The 20422-nt window shown below is 37.4% G+C and overlaps 1 protein-coding gene across 1 annotated transcript; it reads right to left on the bottom strand.

Moving 5' to 3' along the window:
* Positions 1-18695: 18695 nt before the first annotated feature.
* On the bottom strand, positions 18696-19277 carry LOC125861510 (uncharacterized). The gene has a single exon (XM_049541391.1). It carries the CDS (start codon positions 19275-19277, stop codon positions 18696-18698), a length of 582 nt encoding a protein of 193 aa, XP_049397348.1.
* Positions 19278-20422: the final 1145 nt, after the last annotated feature.

Genomic DNA, 20422 nt, shown 5'->3' with positions numbered 1-20422 from the left:
TTTTGTAACATGCGTGTGAATTTGCCATTACATCAAATTGATTAATTTGCAAGTTTAAGAGTAGCTAAGGTTTTTTAGATGACACCATGATTGTGAATGAGGATTGAGTTATTGTCAAATTGGGATCGCTTGGGATTCGAAGAAAAGAAAAGGATATCAAGTGCATTTGGAGAAATGCTACGTATAAGTTGTATTTTTTAAAATGTTATTTTCTTAACAGTCAAATGGAAAAAGTCTATATCTTCCTGCATTTATATTTCTATATAACTGGAAATGTTAATAATGTGAAATATTATTTTAGTAATTTTTCATATTTGTTATGAAACGAACATAAAAAAAGCTATCATAAATTGAAAGTTATTTTTTTACTATATTTATCCTTTTGAAAACATGTTAGGCTTATGTTATGCCAAAACGACATGGAAATAGAATAATTTCTAATTCAAAATTAAGTAGATGAAATATTTTTTTCTTCTTGGTTCGATGAAATAAAGTTTTCAATACTAATAATACTAAATAAAATGGATTAAGATAATTTGGAGCTGTAAAACATTTTCATGAGACTTTAATGATCAAAAACAAAAACGAAAAAAAGATAAGTGTTTTGAAACTATAAAATAATAATAAGAAGAAATTAGGGAGAAGAGAGAAGACTTATTGGTTCTTTTGAGGGATAATTTTACAATGAAGAGGGCCCCTCGGGGAAAATTAACTTGGTCCCAAAGTTAGGGTTTCTAAATGTTCTCTAAAAGATAGACATTCACTATATCTGTCACAATCCCCTTGAATGTTTAATTCGTAGATAATGTGTCTCGTTAAAAACCTTACTTAAAAAACTTTTTAAAAAGGATAAACACTACTGAAGAAAAATAGTATACATATCTAATAGTATGTATCTAGGCTGCCTCATTAAAAACCTTACAAGGAAAATCTAGTGGGACATAACCTCATAAGGGAAAAAGAGTACAACGCGAATTAACTCCCGCTTTTGAGAACATCAATCCAAAGAATTTAATCTTCACATTCCAAGCTAGTGCACCATCTTCTTGAAAGTTGCAATTGATAGAGACTCGGTGAATAGGTCAGCCACATTGTCACTTGAACGAATCTATTGTACATTTATATCACCGATCTTTTGGAGGTCATGTGTGTAGAAACGTTTTTGCGAAATGTGCTTTGTTCTATCTCCTTTTATGAATCCTCTCTTTAGTTGTGCTATACATTTATACCACCATTCTTTTGGAGCTCATGTGTGTAGAAAAGTTATTGCGAAATGTGTTTTGTTCTATCTCCTTTGATGAATCCTCCCTTTAGTTGTGCTATGCATGCTGCATTATCTTCACATAAAGTGGTGGGTACTTTGTCACACTCCAAACCACATTTTTCTCAAATGAGATGTATCATGGACCTCAACCACACACATTCTATATTTACTTCATGAATGACTATTATCTTTGCATGATTTGATGAAGTGGCTACGATAGACTGCTTTGTAGATCTCCAATATATGGCAGTAGCCCCACATATAATGTAACAACCCGTATTATGCATATGCTTGTTCTATTCTTGTGATACTTGACATAGCCTTATAGTATAGGTGGGGGACCACGTTTCTTATATGATTAGCGTTGGTTAAAACTAGATCGGAAGGTGATGTGATGCCTTGCACATTTCAGCATTTGTACTGCAAGTTAACTCTAACAGGGGTATTTAAACTCGAGACAGTAAGGTGCTAATTGAGTTTAAAGTTGAAAGTTAAGTGCTAAGTTAAAGCAAAAGGGATTAATATTTAGAAAATGGAATAAATTAATAGAGATGCTTGCTTGACTTAATTAAGCTAATAGGTGACAAGTAGGTGCATCACCTACTTTGACTTATTGACCAACAAAAAGGACCAAGTAGGTGCATCACCTACTAAGCCTTTTTTATTACCATGTAATTGGGCCAAGTGCACTACCACCTACTTGCATTAATTTGGCCCAAGTTAAGTAGAAAAATATGGGGAAAATGGACAGCAAGGCTCATTAGCCTTAAGTCCAAAAAGGCCCAAGTTAAAACGACAAGTAGGTGGGTCACCTACTTGACAATATATGGCCCAAAATTGGCCAAGAAGGTCGGCCATTACACCACCCTATTAAAGGGATAGAGATCAGATCTTTTGCTCCATTTTTAACTTGCAAAATTTTTAGATTTCTTAAGTTTCCCTCCTGGTCTCTCTTGGCTTCATTCAGCAGTCCTAAAACACCTTGGGGTTCTTGAGTATTGTCCCCCTTTTCAAGAAAAAGTTTGAAGGAGAGTTTCAGTTCTTGAAGTACAAGTTTAGAGGATAAATTTTCAGAAACTAAGGTAAGACTATTGCCCATTCTTAGCTCTTTTTAAATACAGGTTGGGGTGGAGCATTTTGTAAATATCTATCAACAACTAATGGATGGTGATAAATCCTTGAGTCAATATTCTCCTATTATGCTGAAAGATTTTTAAGAATTGATAGTGGCTGCCTTATGTACATTGTTGTTGGGGGCAGTTTGGGTATCTTGGCAAAAGATGCATGAAGTTTTATTAATGTATAGAATAAGGGTGTGGTGGTTCACCATTTACATGAGACTTGTATGCGCCTACTTTCCGTCAAGTGTTTAGCTACTATTTTTTTTAGGGCCTTAATGTGATTAGCTGCTAACATCAACTTAATCATGACTTATATTGTAGATTAGCACCCAAGAAGGGAGACTGACTCATGACAATTGTATTGGTTAGAAAATAAGGTATGTAGGGCTATTCGATTCCATATTCCTTGGCATAAAATCTGATACCTGTGATTAATATCAATAAGTGAATTTCCTAAGTTCTATTCCTAGTAAAGGAAACATAGTGGCAGCGTACGATCTCCAAATAGCTAACAATATTTCCCCCTCTCCATAGTGTATAGAATTGCTTCATTATATGTTTACTACTCTATACTTGTGTAATTATCCTACTATATGCTGGAATAGAAATGGTATTTGCAAAAGCAAGTTTGGTGAATCCTGCTGTTAGTCAGTTGAAGTCAATTGTGTCATTTAAGCTCACAAGTAATGCATTGGTGTTACATAGTTCCTTATGTCATTGTTACTGCCTTGAAGTATTGTTTTCATGTCTTTTACTACTGGTCCAAGGTTCCAAATATCAAACATGATTATGACCACCAAAACAACAATCTCAAAGATTAAAGAATCTAAGTGAAGCAATTTGTATAATTAAGGGTGGCAGCTCCAGGGAGAAAGCCTAGTGTAGGCCGATCCCAATTGGTATAGAAGGGTGGCAGCTTAGGGGTGAAATCCTAGCATGGGCCGATCCCAATTTGTGTAATTATAAGGACCGCATCCCAGGGGTTAAAATGCCTAGCATGAGTCATCCTCTTCTACCACTGATCAGCTGGCCATTCGTACCACATGCCTTATAAAGATCATTACGCATTGAAATGTAAAGAAAAGAATGTAACATACACGATCCCATAAGAGTTAACAAAGGTGGTCTTCTGTTCTAATTTATGCATACCTATATTTATACTTTGTTTCATTATAGCTCTTATTTTATTTATATTATTGCTTTACATATTCAGTACATTTTTTCGTACTAATGTTTCTCGCAGGGGAAGCTGCATTTCATGCTGCAGGTACTCCAACTGGTAGACCTCCTCAATAGAAGCATACGACACTCAACTACTTTTGGTGACCTCCAGATTTATTCGGAGCTTTACTGAGTCCTTGGTGGATTCATTTTGGTATTGTATTGTAGTTAAGGGTAAGGAGGGGTCTGTCCCGACCTACTCTAAGGTTTTCTATCTTTAGAGGCTTTGTAGACTTATGTATATGGTTTAGTTGAGTCTTAACAGGTTGTGGCCTCAATTGCCAAGTCTTGTATATGAGTTTTGGATCTACTTATGTTGGCTAGTAGCGCTGCATCCTATGTGAACCTGTCACAAGATTCTCGTAGTTATATGCATAGTAAGCACAGGTTACGTGTTGGGTCTCTCGGGCTTTTAGGGCATTAGGTGCCTATCCGACTTGATGGGATTTGAGGCGTGAAAATAGTGGTATTAGAGCAGGTTATCCAAGGGAGTCTACAAAGTCATGTCTGTGTAGAGTCTTGCTTATGGATGTGTTGTGCACCACATATATAAATAGGACACTATGGGCCATGTAGGAGTTGTCTTCTTTCTTTCATTTCTTAGATCGTGCAATAGAACGAGTGTTGTAGGCGAATCATAGCTAATTTCTAAATTGTTTTATTATAGCAGAGATGCCGGTTACGAGAAGGAGTAAAAGTACTGGTAAGCGAGTAGATGTGGCTGCCCAAGAAAGGACCAGCTAAACACCACCTAGTCAAGCTAGTCAAGGTGAGGCTCAAGATGAGTCTCTATCACAGACTTCCCCAACCCCTCCATCTCCAGAAGATCTAAGGAGGGAAGCTGCACCTCAAGAACCCCCTATTAATGATACCGAGCAAGATTTGAGGAATGTAGTCCAATTATTGACTTGTATAGTTGTTGGGCGCGGCCAAAGGCAAGAAGGTCCAGTTGCAGGTACTAGTGTTGTAGATAGAGAAGCAAGCACGCGGATACGTGACTTCCTTAATTTGGACCTTCCATCATTCACCGGGTCCGATCCTAATGAAGATCCACATGACTTTATAGATCAAATCCAACATACTTTGGATGTTATGCATGTAAGTGGTAAAGCAGCACTTGAGCTAGTAGGATATAGATTAAAGGGTGTGGCTATATTGTGGTATGAAGCTTGGAAGAAATCTAGGGGAACAGATGCACCTTCATCTACGTGGAAAGAGTTCAAAAAGGCATTCCATGACCATTATCTGCCATTCGAGATACGAGAGGCCCGTGCGGATCAGTTCTTAAATCTCCACCAAGGAAGTATGAGTGTGAGAGAGTACGGTCTCAAATTTAATTCCTTGGCCAGGTATGCTCCTAATGTAGTAGCTACTCTAGGGGATAAAGTTCATCGATATGTGGATAGATTAGATGTATATCTGATTAGAGACTATACCGTTGCCTCTTTGAATAAAGATATAGATATAGCAAAGATGCAAGCTTTTGCACAAAATTTGGAGGATCAAAGGCCAAGAAGAAGGACACAAGAGTAGGAAACAGGGCATTCTAAGAGGGCCAGATCCATGGGGCATTTTACACCATCCCAAGGTGAGTTTAGGCCTCGGTTCTTTAACAGACCTTCTAGGCCATCATATTTCTACCCTACAGCTAGTGCTCCACCACGGTTTCAAGGGTTTAGGGGCAATCAGTTTGGGCAAAGAAGTGAAACCCAAGGTTCACAAATAGCGGGTCATCAAGAGCAGGGAAGTACGAGCCAATCAAGGCCTCCTCGATAGCCTTGTACACAAAGTGGAAGGAATCATGTAGGTGGATGTAGGTTTGGGACAGATGTTTGTTTTTGGTGTGGTACACCAGGTCATATGATGAGAAATTACCCTCATAGGGGTGTGGGTGGTGTGGCACAACCTACTAGATCAGTTGCTGCATCATCATCATCAACCCCTTCTTTGGGTAGGGGACAACTGCCTACAAGTCGTGGTAGAGGATCTAGGGGAGCAGTTAGTTCCAGTGGAGTTCAGAATAGCACATATGCTCTAGGGGATCGACAAAATTTAGAAGCCTCACTGGATGTGGTTACAGGTACATTGTCTATCTTTTCACATATTGTATATGCATTAATTGATTTGGGGTCTACACTATCATATGTTACTCCATTGATTGCTGAAAAGTTTAAAAGTACACAAGAATTATTAGTGAAGCCATTTGAAGTGTCTACACCAATTGGTGAGTCTATTATAGCTAGAAGGATTTATCGTAATTGCATTGTAACATTTTGTGATCGTGATACATTGGCTAACCTTGTTGAGCTAGAAATGGTAGATTTTGATGTTATAATGGGTATGGATTGGTTAGGTTCTTGTTATGCTACGATAGATTATCGAACTAAGATGGTGCATTTCCATTTTCCAGAAAAGGCAGTCCTTGAATGGAAAGGTAATATTGGGGCACCAAGAGGTAAATTTATTTCTTATCTTAAGGCAATGAAGATGATGTCCAAAGGATACATATGACATCTAGTGAGAGTAAAAAATATGGATGCGAAGCCACCAACTCTTCAATCCAATCCGGTAGTGAATGATTTTCCTGATGTATTTCCTGAAGATCTTCCAGGTTTGCCTCCAGAACGAGAAGTATTGTTTGGTATTGATGTGATTCCAGATACTCAACCTATCTCCATTCCTCCGTATAGAATGGCCCCGATAGAATTACGGGAGTTGAAGGAGCAATTAAAAGACTTATTAGAAAAAGGATTCATAAGGCCTAGTATGTTCCCATGGGGAGTACCAGTTTAATTTGTACGCAAGAAAGATGGCTCGTTAAGAATGTGTATCGACTACCGGCAGTTGAATAAGGTAACGATTAAGAACAAATATCCCCTCCCTAGAATTGATGATTTGTTTGATCAGTTACAAGGTGCTAGGTGTTTTTCAAAAATCGACCTGAGGTTTGGTTATCACCAAGTGAGGGTCAAAGCCAAAGATATACCCAAAACAACTTTTCGAACACGGTATGGTCATTTTTAGTTTTTAGTCAGGTTATTCGGGCTAACAAATGCTCCAGCAACTTTTATGGATTTGATGAATAGGGTGTTAAAGACATTTTTAGATGTGTTTGTGATAGTATTCATAGATGAAATTTTGGTCTATTCAAGATCGTAAGAGGACCATGCTAATAACCTGCGGTAGCGTAAGTTGTATGCGAAATTTCCTAAATGTGAGTTTTGGTTAAAATATGTGGCATTCTTAGGTAATATTGTATCCGATGAAGGAATAATGGTTTATAACCAGAAGATAGAAGCCATGAAAAACTGGCAAAAACCTACAACGCATACGGAGATCCGTAGTTTTCTTGGATTGGCAGTTTATTACAAAAGGTTCGTTTAGGGATTCTCTTCCATTGCTGCACCCTTAACAAAGCTAACACACAAAGAAACCAAGTTTTAGTGGAGTGATGAATGTGAAAGAAGCTTCCAAGAGCTGAAGAATAAGTTAACTTCTACAGCTGTATTGGTACTTCAAAAAGGCACAGAAGGCTATGCAGTGTATTGCGATGCATCGGGAGTGGGCTTAGGTTGTGTATTGATGCAGCATTGTAAAGTAATAGCTTATGGCTCAAGGCAGTTGCGGCCACATGGGAAAAATTATCCAACCCATGATCTAGAGCTAGCAGCAGTTACGTTTACTTTGAAGATATGGTGCCACTACTTGTATGGAGTTCATGTTGACATATACGCTTATCACAAGAGTTTGCAATATATCTTTAAGCAAAAGGATCTTAATCTGAGGCAGTGAAGATGGTTGGAGCTATTAAAATATTATGACGTTGATATCTTGTATCATCCCGGTAAAGCGAATATAATAGCTGATGCTTTAAGCCGTAAAATAATGGCAAGAACTTATGGGCAGTCTATGGAAATACAAGGAATAACAAAGGATCTATGCCAACTAACTAGCTTGGGGATTCACCTTCTTGAATATCCAGACGAAGGGGTTATTGTGCAAAATGCGGCAGAATCCTCATTAGTAGTGGAAGTGAAGGAGAAGCAGTACACTGATCCTATTCTATTATAGCTTAAGAAGAATGTACAACAGGGTATGACAAAGGCATTTTAGCTTACACAAGAGGGAGTACTTCGATATCAAAACAGATTGTGTGTACCTAATGTAGATGAATTAAGAAAGAGGATTATCATGGAAGCACATCACTGAAGATATTCTGTCCATTCGGGGAAAACCAAAATGTATCATGACTTGAAAGAAATGTATTGGTGGGGTGACATGAAGAAGAACATTGCAGAATTCGTGGCTCATTATCCAAATTGTCAATAAGTAAAAGTAAAGCACCAAAAGCCTGGAGGTTATATGCAGTGTATAGAACTTCCAATTTGGAAGTGGAACATAATCAACATGGATTTTGTCACTGGTTTGCCTCGCTCATTTTGGAAGTTTGACTCTATATGGGTAATAGTTGACAGACTCACCAAATCAGCACACTTTTTGCCGGTGAAGACTACTTATACAGTTGAAGAGTATGCAAGGTTGTATATTAAAGAGATAGTTCACCTACATGGAGTGCCAATCTCTATTATATCGGATAGGGGAGCTCAATTCATTGCAAATTTTTGGAAGTCAGTTTAGAAGAGTTTGGGAACACAGGTGAATTTAAGTACAACCTTTCACCCTCAAACAGACGGTCAGGTAGAGCGTACAATTCAAAAACTCGAGGATATGATGTGAGGTTGTATATTATACTTCAAAGGTAGTTGGGATGATCATTTGCCGTTGATCGAGATTGCATACAACAATAGCTACCATTCAAGTATTAAAATGACACCTTATGAAGCTTTATATGGTAAAAAATGTAGATCCCCAATTGGCTGGTTCGAAACAGGTGAAATTGCCTTATTTGGGCCATACCTTGTTCATCAAGCTATGGAAAAAGTCAATGTGATACAGCAGCGGCTGAAAACAGCTCAAATTCGACATAAATCATATGCGGATGTTCGAAGGAAAGGACTAGAATTTTCTATATGATATTGGGTGTTCTTGAAGTGTCACCAATGAAAGGGGTAATGAGGTTTGGTAAAAAGGGAAAGTTGAGTCCACTCTATGTAGGGCCATATAAGATTATATGAAGAATTGGCCAAGTTGTGTATGAGTTAGAGCTATCTCAAGAGCTTTCAACTGCTTATCCGGTGTTTAATGTCTCAATGCTTCGAAAATGCATAGGTGACCCATCTCTATTACTCCTACTAAAGATGTACAGGTTACGAGACATCTCACTTATGAAGAAGTACCCATTGCTATTCTGGATCGACAAGTTAGGGAGTTAATAAATAAAGAAGTAGCTTCTATAAAGGTATTATGGAGGAACCAACAAGTAGAAGAAGTTACATGGGAAGCCGAAGAAGCAATGAAATTGAAGTATCCTCATCTCTTCCAGACCAATGAGAAAGATGAAAATGTTGAGTTGAGGCGTTAACAAGTAAGTATGAGTCTATATGTTCAATGTGATTAATATTAGTACTAACTTAGGCTTGAACTTGTTTGGGCTGGATAACCAGGCTAACATTCGAGGACGAATGTTTTAAGGGGGGAAGGATGTAACAGCCCGTATTATGCATATGCTTGTTCTATTCTTGTGATATTTGACATAGCCTTATAGTATAAGTGAGGGACCATGTTTATTAGATGATTAGTGTTGGTTTAAACTAGATTAGAAGATGATGTGATGCCTTGCACGTTTCAGCATATGTACATCAAGTTAACTCTAACAGAAGTATTTAAACTCAAGACAATACGGTGGTAATTGAGCTTAAACTTGAATGTTAAGTGCTAAGTTAAACCAAAAGGGTTTAATATTTAGAAAATGGAATAAATTAATCAAGCTGCTTGCTTGACTTAATTAAGCTAGTAGGTGACCAGTAGGTGCATCACCTACTTTGACTTATTGACCGGCCGAAAGGACCAAGTACGTGCATCACCTACTAAGACATTTTTTTTGACCATGTAATTGGGCCAAGTGCACTACCACCTACTTGCATTAATCTAGCCCAAGTTGAGTAGAAGAATAAGGGGAAAATGGACAGCAAGGCCCAATAGCCTTAAGTCCAAAAAGGCCCAAGTTAAAAGGCCAAGTAGGTGGGTCACCTACTTGACAATATATGGCCCAAAATTGGCCAAGAAAGTCGAACATTACACCTCCTTTTTAAAGGGATAAAGATCATATCTTTTGCTCCATTTTTAACTTGCAAAATTTTTAGATTTCATAAGTTTCTCTCTTGGCTTCAATCAGCAGTCCTAAATCACCCTGGGGTTCTTGAGTATTGTCCCCCTTTTCAAGTAAAAGTTTGAAGTAGAGTTTCAGTTCTTGAAGTACAAGTTTAGAGGATAAATTTCCATAAACTAAGTTAAGACTACTGCCCATTCTTGCCTCTCTTTAAATACAGGTTTGGGGTGGAAAATATTGTATATATCTATCAAGAACTAATGGATGGTGATAAATCCTTTAGTCAATATTCTCCTATTATGCTGAAGATTTTTAGGGATTGATAGTGGTTGCCTTATGCATATTGTCCTTGGGGGCAGTTTGGGTATATTGGCAAAGGATGCATAAATTTGTATTAATGTATAGAAGAAGGGTGTGATGGTTCACCATTTGTGTAAGGGTTGTATGGGCCTACTTTCCATCAAGTGTTAGCTATTTTTTTCTGAGAGCCTTAATGTGATTAGCTGTTAACATCAGCTTAATCATGACTTATATTGTTGATTAGCACCCACGAAAAGGAAGGTTGACTCGTGACAGCTGTATTGGTCAGAAGGTATATAGGGCTATTCGATTCCATATTCCTTGGCATGAAATCTGATACTTGCGATTAATATCAATAAGTGAATTTCCTAAGTTCTATTCCTAGTAAAGGAAATATAGTGGCAGCTTACGATTTCCAAATAGCTAACAGTATTTCCCCCTCTCCTTAGTGTATAGAATTGCTTCATTATATGCTTTCTACTCTATACTTATGTAATTATCCTCCTATGTGCTGGTTTAGAAATGATATTTGCAAAAGCAAGTTTTGTGAATCCTGTTGTTAGTCAGTTGAAGTCAATTGTGTCATTTAAGCTCACAAGTAATGCATTGGTGTTACATAGATCCTTATGTCATTATTACTGCCTTGAAGTATTGTTTTCCTGTGTTGTAATACTGCTCCAGAGTTCCACATATCAAACATGATTATGACCACCAAAACAAGAAGCTCAAAGATTAAAGAATATAAGTGAAGAAATATGTATAATTAAGGGTGGCAGCTCAAGGGCCCTAGTATGGACCGATCCTAATTGGTATAGAAGGGTGGAAACTCAAGGGCGAACGCCTAGCATGGGCCGATCCCAATTGGTATAGAAGGGTAGCAGCTCAGGGGTGACAATCTAGCATAGGCTGATCCCAATTGTTATAAAAGGGTGGCAGCTCAGGGGCGAAAGCCTAGCATGGGCCAATCCCAATTTGTGTAATTATGAGGACCGCATCCCAGGGGTTAAAATGCCTAGCATGGGTCATCCTCTTCTACCACTGATCAGTTGGTCATTCGTATCACTTGCCTTATAAAGATCATTACCCACAGAAATGTAAAGATAAGAATGTAAAATACACGATCCCATAAGAGTTAACAAATGTGGTCTTCTGTTCTGATTTATGCACACATATATTGATACTTGGTTTCATTAGAACTCTTACTTTATATATACTATTGCCTTAGATATTCAATACATTTTTTCGTACTGACTTTCCTCGCGGGGGAAGCTGCATTTCATGCTGCACGTACTCCAGCTGGTAGACCTCCTCAATAGGAGCATATGACACTCAACTACTTTTGGTGAGCTCCAGGTTGATTCGGAGCTTTATTGAGTCCTTGGTAGATTTATTTTTGTATTGTATCGTAGTTAAGGGTAAGACGGGGTCTCTCCTGACCTACTCTAAGGTTTTCTAAGGTCAAGTCTTGTATATAAGTTTTGGATTTACTTATGTTGGTTTGTAGCGCTGCATCCTATGTGACCTTGTCACAAGATTTTCATAGTTATATGTATAGAAGCACAGGTTACGTGTAGGTTCTCTCGGGCCTTTAGGACATCGGGTGCCTATCCATCTTAATGGGATTTGAGGCGTGACATATAAACACCTAGCCTATTTGAGGTCAAGCGTTGTGTTGGTCAGTTAAATATCTTGTATCAACATAACCAACAAAATTGGGACTGCATTTGTTAGAATAAAATAAGCTCATATCGGTAGTTCCTTTTAAATATCGTTTTATGTGTTTGATCCATTCCCAATGTCTCCTAGTAGGAACAAAATAATAATTTCCTAACAAATTAACTGAAAAGGCTATATCAGGCCTCGTAGTGTTAGTAAGATACATTAGTACACCAATTGCTCTAAGATATCATATTTCAAAATTGAGGATTTCCTCATTATTTTCTTGAGGTTAGAATGGATCCTTATTCACATCAAGTGAACTAACAACCATTGGAGTACTTAATGGATGCGTTTATTCATGCAAAATCTTTTCAACACTTTTTCTGTGTAGGCTGATTGATGAAAAAAAAAATTATTTGTCAAATGCTCAATTTGCAAACCAAGACATAATTTTATCCTACCAAGATCTTTCATCTCAAATTTATTATTTAAATAATCAATTCCTGTTGAAGCCAATAGTTCCAATAAGGTTTGTGTCATCAACATAAACAACAAGTATATGAAATTCTAATGTTGTTTTCCTTATAAAAAATACATGGGCAAATTGCATTATTTGTAAAACCTTCCTTAAATAAATACTCACTAAGACGGTTGTGCCACATGCGTCCAAATTGCTTCAAACCATACAATGATCTTTACAATTTAATTGAATACATTTCCCAAGATTTAAACTACTTTCTTTGGTCATCGTAAATCCTTCAAGTATTCTTATCTATATCTCATTAACAAGTGATCTATAAAGATAGGTTGTAACCACATTCATCAAATGTGCTTCAAGTCTCCCATGGACTGTGAAACTAATGAGATAATTGTAATGTCATTGCATCCATAACGAGTGAGTATGTATCTTCATAATCGACACCAGGCTTTTGTGAAAATTCATCTGCAACAAGGCGTGCTTTATACCTTTGTATTTCATTTTTCTCATTTCTTTTTAGTACAAAAATTAATTTATAGTCAACAGGTTTAATGTCATTAGGTGTTTGAAGTATGGGTCCAAAAACATCACACTTGATAAGTGAATTCTGTTCTGATTGAATTGCTTCTTTCCATTTTGTTCAACCATTTTTTGTAGACATTCTACAACATATAAAGGTTCAAGATCATCACTATCTTGCATTATTTTTTTGAAACATTATATGCAAAGACATAATCAACCACTATTTCTGATTCCGATTATTTTCAATATCTCTTGAATTTATGAATAGTTCAATATTTTCTTGTGTCTCAATCTCATTGATTCCTTCATGGATATCAGAATTATTCAAATTTTGAACTTCCATATGAGATTCTTTTATAGTGTCATCTTGGCCTTCAACTTTTCCTTTTCCTAGGATTGTGATCCTTAGAACCCAATGGTCTACCACGCTTTGAGTGTGCTTTTGACTCATTACATAAGACACTAGTGGATGGTCCTATAGGGACATCAATTTGAATTGGGCCATTCTCTGTAGGAATATGTGATTTAGTAATCCTTTCCAAATATGTAAATGTGTCTGGCATCGGATTTGCAATTTTCTGCATGTGAATGATCTTTTGTACTTCTTGCTCATAAATAGAAGAACATGGATCAAGATGAGACATTGATAAAATTTTCCACAAAATTTCTCTTTCTATGTCACTATTCCCCCTCCCCCCCTAATTTTGGGAAAATTGTCTCATCACACTGATAATATGCAAATTGAACAGTAAATATGTCTCCAGTTAATCGTTCAACATAGAAAATAATGGAGGGCAATTAAACCAAACATATATTCCTAACCTTCTTTGAGGTTCCATTTTAGTACGGTTTGGTGGTGCCACATGCACATGTACATCACATTAAAAAAATTCTTAAATGGGATATATTAGGTTCTTGACCCATAAAAAATTGCAATGGAGAAAATTTATGACAATTCATCTGTCTGAGAAAAATAAGTGTTGCAGCATGCAAAATTGCATGACCCCTTATAAAAGTGAACAACCTAGTTTGCAGAAGCGATGATCTTTGTAACACCTCGGAAACCAAACCTATAAAAAATTGTAGAAAATTTACTTGAAGCAGTGAACCACAACAGGTTTCACGGACCGTGATAGGGTGCACGGTCCGTTGACATGCCCGTGGTCTGGAGTTAAACTCCACCAGGCCCAGACGTCAGACCACGGGACCCTTCACGGGTCGTGGTCTTGACGACGAACCATGGTGGTGTCCATAGGGGCTTAGCCATTTGGCCCCCAAGAATAGCTAAGACTCCCCCGCCCAAGTAAGGACCACGAGGACCTTCACGGTCCGTGGTCCTGACAATGGGTCGTGGGGGCGTCCGTGAAGGCCATCTAGAAGACCCCCAGACATCAGCCCAAGTAAGGACCACTTGGACCTTCACCGTCCGTGGTCCTCTACACGGAACGTGGTAGGGAGTCGTTGGGCACCTAAACTACGTCGTTTAACCCCTAAACTATGTGGTTTTGGCCAGTTTTAGCATAGAAATATAACTAGAACATACTTGAGTCAAATCATTCATCAAACCATAGAAACAATTAGAGTGTAAGAGGAGAAGAGGTCGAGCAACCCTAGATCAAGAACTCAACAAGAGTCCATCAGTTCCAGCCCCAAAATCAAAATATTTCTAAGTGAAATTCATCACGAGGTATGTGGGATTTCACTAGTGGGTTCCTTTCACCCATTGGGTCCTTAGATTCCAGTTAGCTTCTTGATTCTCTTATTATTATCCAGACTTAGGGTTTCTAGAACTTTAGTAGAGTATCATGAATTAGCTACTTTAATGATCCAAATCAGATTACATGTTCTTACTCAGTTTCTCATATGATGTTCAGAACCCTAGTTGTATATATTCGTTAGTTCATGAATTATGAATGCTAGGTTAGATTATTCAGTTATTCCAGATATACACCTGCTTCAGTTTATGAATGTCACATTATCAGTCATAATTGTTACTTTCTCAGAGTTTTCATGTCACTATTTGAGCTATTCACTATTACAGAACTTCAGTAGTAAAAATGTTAAATTACTTAATCAATTGGAAAGCTTAATATCGAGTGGACTAGGGTCCGACACCCGCAAGTCCCAGAACTACGTGCCCCGTAGGTTGTAAGCCCCTTCTGTGGGCATCATTTTAGTGATCACACCAGCATGACTTTATACCTATGGCAGGGTATATTGGGTCCTCTTGATGGGGCGTATACATCGAATTCCACATTTGGCTCATGTGATTTTATGTTGGTTATTAGTAGCTCCCTTACAGTTCAGTATGATTGTTGGTAAATTTTAGAAGTATGATTTATTAGAAAGCAAAGAGGTCAAGAACAATATTGGTAGAAGAACATTTTTATTGATGTCTTCGATTACATTTATAAGACTAGAATGAAAAAACAGAAAGCAGTAAACCACGACTAGCATATTCCTAACTCACTAACTTACTCCTAAATAATAGGAATAGATTGCTAACAACTAATTGACTAAGTCTTATCTAATATAAAGCAGTTAAAGTAAAATTAACTGCAGTTGAAAAAGCAAATTCCTAACACTCCTCCTTGCTTTGGAAACTGCAAACTCCAATTTTCTGTTTGAGAAGCTGAAACTTGCTGATGGGTAAAGGCTTAGTGAATATATCTGCCAATTGTTCTTCTGTCTTGCAGTAGACAAGAGTTATATCTCCATCTTTTTGCACTTCTCTTAAGAAAAAGAACTTGATTTTGAAGTGCTTAGTTCTTCCATGAAACACAGGATTTTGAGATATAACTATTGCTACTTCATTGTCCACAAACACTTTGATGCTTCCAATTGGTTCCATATGCAAATCAACCAAAATTTTCTTCAGTCACAATTCTTGATTTACTGCTGCTGCAGCTGCTACAAACTCAGCTTCAGCAGTAGATTGAGCTATAATATCTTGTTTCTTACAATTCCATGAGAAAATTTCAGAACCAAGTCTAAAACAGTACCCTAAAGTACTCTTTGCATCATCCTTGGAACCGCCCCAATCACTGTCGGAATACCCATAATGCTTCATAGGTTGACTCTTCTGAAACTTGACTTCATAGGTGATGGTTCCTTTGATGTATCACACAACTCTTTTGGCTGCCTGAAATATACTTCACTAGGACAATGCATGAATCTTGATAAAACACTAACAACATACAATATATCGGGTCTAGTTGATGTCAGATACATTAATCGCCCAATGAAACTTCTGAAGTATGTCTCATCCACCTTTTCGGCTCCATCATCTTTACTTAGTTTGTCCTTTTGGTTCTGGGAGTACTAATCTCTTTGAAATTTTCATTTTGAATTTCTTGAGAATTTCCTTTGCGTACTTTTTCTGGCAAACGAGAAACTCATCTTTTCCTTGTGGAATCTCCATTCCAAGGAAATATGTCATAAGACCAAGATCAGACATTTCAAAAGCTTGCATCATATCTTGCTTGAACTCGTCAATTAGCTTTTCACTTCTCCCTGTAATCAAAAGGTCATCCACATAAAGAGAAACAACAAGAATCTCACTGCTAGTATGTTTAACATACAGTGTGTATTCTAAAAGTCTCTTTTCAAAATCAAGACCGAGCAAATAATCATCTATTCGACTATACCAAGCTCTTGGTGCTTGTTTTAAGCCATAAAGAGCTTTATGTAGTCGATAGACTCTATCTTCCTTTCCATCTATGACAAACCCTTCAGGTTGCTCAACATAAATTTCTTCTTCAAGAATGCCATTAAGAAATAATGATTTGACATCCATCTGATGCACTTTCCAGACACGTTGTGCAGAAACAATTATAAGCAATCTGATCGTGTCAAGCCTAGCAATTGGAGCAAAAGTGTCAGAATAATCTACACTAAAAATCTATGCATAACCCTTAACTACAAGCCTTGTTTTATGCTTGTTGATTGAACCATCAGTATTTAGCTTGGTTCAAAAGACCCACTTTACCCCAATTACTTTTCTGCCTTGAGATTTGTCAACAAGATGCCACGTATCATTTTTTTCAATAATAAACAGCTCCTCCTCCATTGCATTTCTCCACTTGGCGTCTTTGAGAGAATCTTTAGGGTTAGCAGGTTCACGAATCCTAACATTGCATCTCTCATATATATAAGAGAGCAATCGAGTTCCCCTAACTGGTGGATCATCGTCCCTTTCATTTAACCACGAGCTTGTTTTTTGGACGGAATTCCTTGAGTCATCCCAATCCCATTCTTCATTCTCCATGAAGTGGACATCTCTGCTGATAACTATCTTCTCACCTTTAGGTTGAAAGATTTTGTACCCTTTTGAAACATGACTGTACCGAATAAAAATGCCCGGGGTAGCCTTTTTATCTAGTTTATCTCGTTTGACATGTGGTACATTGGTAAAACAAAGACAACCAAACAGTTTAAGAAAATGCAGCGGAGGCTTGTATCCATACCATGCTTCAAAAGGAGTTTGATCTTTCACAACTTTTGAGGGAAGTCGATTTTGTAGGAACACAATTGTATTTGGTGCCTCTGCCCAAAACATCTTTGGAAAATTCTTTTCATGCAGCATACATCTTGCCATCTCCATGATAAATTTGTTTCTTCTTTCACTAACTCCATTTTGTTCTGAAATTTAAGGAGCAGCAAGTTGACGTTCAATCACTGTTTCTTCACAAAATAGACCAAACTGATGAGAAGTGTACTCCTTTCCAATGTCAGATCGTAAAATTTGAATTTTGCAGCAACTTTCATTTTCCAACTTCGCTTTCAACTTCCAAACAATGCTCTTGACCTCCGATTTGTACTTTAAAAAATAAATCTAGCACATTCGGTTCAAATCATCAATAAAAATAACAGAATAAAAAACCTTTAAGTGCAGGAGTCCTTTGGGCTCCTCCAATATCGGTGTGAACCAGCTGCAACTTTCTTGTTGCTCTCCAAGTTGCCTTTGTGAATGGAAGTCTACTTTGTTTTCTAAATTTACAAGCCCGACAATATTTTGAACTCGCTCCCAGTTTAGAAAGGTTCTCGACTATCATCAATTCTTGCATTTTGAGAAGCCCTTGATAATGATAGTGTCCGAGTCTCTTATGCCATAACTCGGAAAGCATTTTCTCTTGCCGAATACATCACTTGTTCTTCCTCCAATGGATTTAATGAGAAATTTCTGCCTCTCATTTTGACTTTAAACAAGTCATGTCCTGAAGCTTCCTTGATCAATTAATGTTTATCTTTGAAATACAATTTGAAACCTTTTTCTAGCAATTGATCAACACTTAACAAGTTCTGATCTAAATCTGGTACATAATGAACATCAGAAATTGCTTTAGTACCTGATTGTGTTTCAATTGTAATAGTTCCCATTCCTTTTGCCGGAATATAACCGCCATGACCTATTCTGACTTTTGTAACTCCAGTAGGCTTCAAGTCTTTAAAGAGCTCTTTGTCATGAGTCATATGGTTTGTGCATCCGCTATCAATCAACTAAGCCTCAGTTGAAACATTGCTTGCAAAACACGATGCCACAAAGCGTTGATCCTCTTCTTGTTCATTAACAACCTAGGCGTCTGTATCTTGCTGCTGCAATTTATTCTTGCATATAATTGCTTCATGCCCAAGTTGGTTGCATTTACTGCATTTAGCATCCGGCCTTTTCCAACACTTATACGACACATGCCCATTCCTTCAACAATGCTTACAAGGAGGATAGTTTCCTTTAAAGCTACCTGCTTTGCTTTTGTTGTTGTAGCGAGCTGCTCCTTCTCCATCTGTTGGATGGTTCTTCTTATTGTTTTTCTTTTCATATCTTCCACTATCTTCATGTTTGGCCGCCAATGCTCCCTATCTAATTTGATCTTCTCTCATAAGCCTTCTTTGTTCTTAAGCCTACAAGGAATTCAATAATTCCGCCAAAGTGATTGTTGATAGATCCTTGGTGTTCTCCAAAGTGGTAATGGTGGCTTCAAATCTTTCAGATACAGTAACCAGAATCTTTCCAACAATACGCGAGTCTTTAAACTCAAAACCAAGTAATCTTACTTTGTTTGCTATGCTCATAAGCCTGTCAGAGTATTCTTTAATGGTTTCCATTTCTTTTATCTTATGTAACTCAAAGTATCTAATGAGATTCAGCACTTGCATACCTTTGATACAATCATCTCCTTTATATTGTGCCTTGAGATGATCCCAGATGGCCTTTGCTGATTTAAGAGACATGATACCAGTGAAAATTGTTGAAGAGACTGCTGAAAAAAGACATGCCTTTGCCTTAGATTTTCTGGTTTTCTTGTCCTTGTGATTTTTTAGTTGAGCCATTGTTGGGTTTCCGAGAACTTCATAGTCTTCTTCGATTGCCTCCCAATGATCTAAAGCATCGAGATAAGCTTCCATCCTCACTGCCCACATGTGAAAATTTTCACTATTGAAGACAGGAGGTGCCATTGCCGAGAAACTTGAGCTTTCTTCCATTTTTAATCTTTCGTGATTTCTGGTTGTAGTGCTTGAGTCACTTGAAACAATCACTCACATAAATACCCACAGATCCCGCAAGATAAAAAAGCTCTAGATACCAATTGTTGGTAAATTTTAGAAGTATGAGTTATTAGAAAGCAAAGAAGTCAAGAAGAATATTGGTAGAAGAGCATTTTTATTGATGTCTTCAGATTACATTTATAAGACCGGAATGTAAAACATAAAGCAGTAAACCACAACTAGCATATTCATAACTCAGTAACTTACTCCTAAATAATAGGAATAGAGGGCTAACAACTAATTGACTAAGTCTTATCTAATATAAAGTAGTAAAAGTAAAATTAACTGTAGTTGAAAAAGCAAATTCCTAACACTGATTCTATTGCATTGACAATGTTATTAGTGTAGTTCAGTAATCAGTCTCAACATGTTATAAACTTGGTCATTGCATTTAGTATTTCATGTTCCGTGTTCTTAGTTTGTCTCATGCTTATCTCATGTCGTTGCTCAGTTATATGCTTTGATTCAAGTACTGACGGATACTCTGCGCTACATCTTCTCATGATGTAGGTTTAGGTTATCAGCTTCCAGATCACGCATAGATCGGTTCCCGATCTTCAGTCCAACAACATCATTGGTGAGTCCTCAATCTTCGAGGACTAGTGACATGATTATTTTATCGATTTTAGCTTTAGCTTCATATTTACTATATCTAGCTGGGCATGTCCCAGCATTTTTAGTCAGTAGAGGTTTTGTTTCAGACATAGTTAGTTTCAGCTTTAGTCTTAGAGTTTGACTTTTATTTTGTATTCAAACTCTCAGTTATCTTTATTCAGAATTAGTGTATGGGTATTCCCCATCATTTTAGTTTTATCATGATTTAGCTTCCACTTAGTTATTATTGATTCATTTTATCTTTTAGTATGCTTATGATTATGCCAACAAGGTTAGCTTGGGGTCACTCGTGATCCTAGGTCCCGTGTTCCGTCCAGGGGTAGCCTCGGGGCGTGACAATCTTGCTATCAACTGCAGATGTTTAATTAATGACTCAGCAAGGCCATTCTGAATATGAACATGAGAAACATGGTGTTCAACTTTTATCCCAATTGATGGGCAATAATCATTAAGTGATTGGGTTGAAA

The sequence above is a fragment of the Solanum stenotomum genome, chromosome 4, assembly GCF_019186545.1.
Source record: "Solanum stenotomum isolate F172 chromosome 4, ASM1918654v1, whole genome shotgun sequence".
NCBI lineage: Eukaryota > Viridiplantae > Streptophyta > Magnoliopsida > Solanales > Solanaceae > Solanum > Solanum stenotomum.
Note: the sequence above shows the minus strand (reverse complement) of the source record. Positions and strands in the feature narration are given on the sequence as shown.

What these genes read in the sequence shown, in the direction of transcription:
- LOC125861510 (XM_049541391.1), bottom strand. Translation starts at nt 19,277, where the DNA reads ATGGAAGAAAGCTCAAGTTTCTCGGCAATGGCACCTCCTGTCTTCAAT.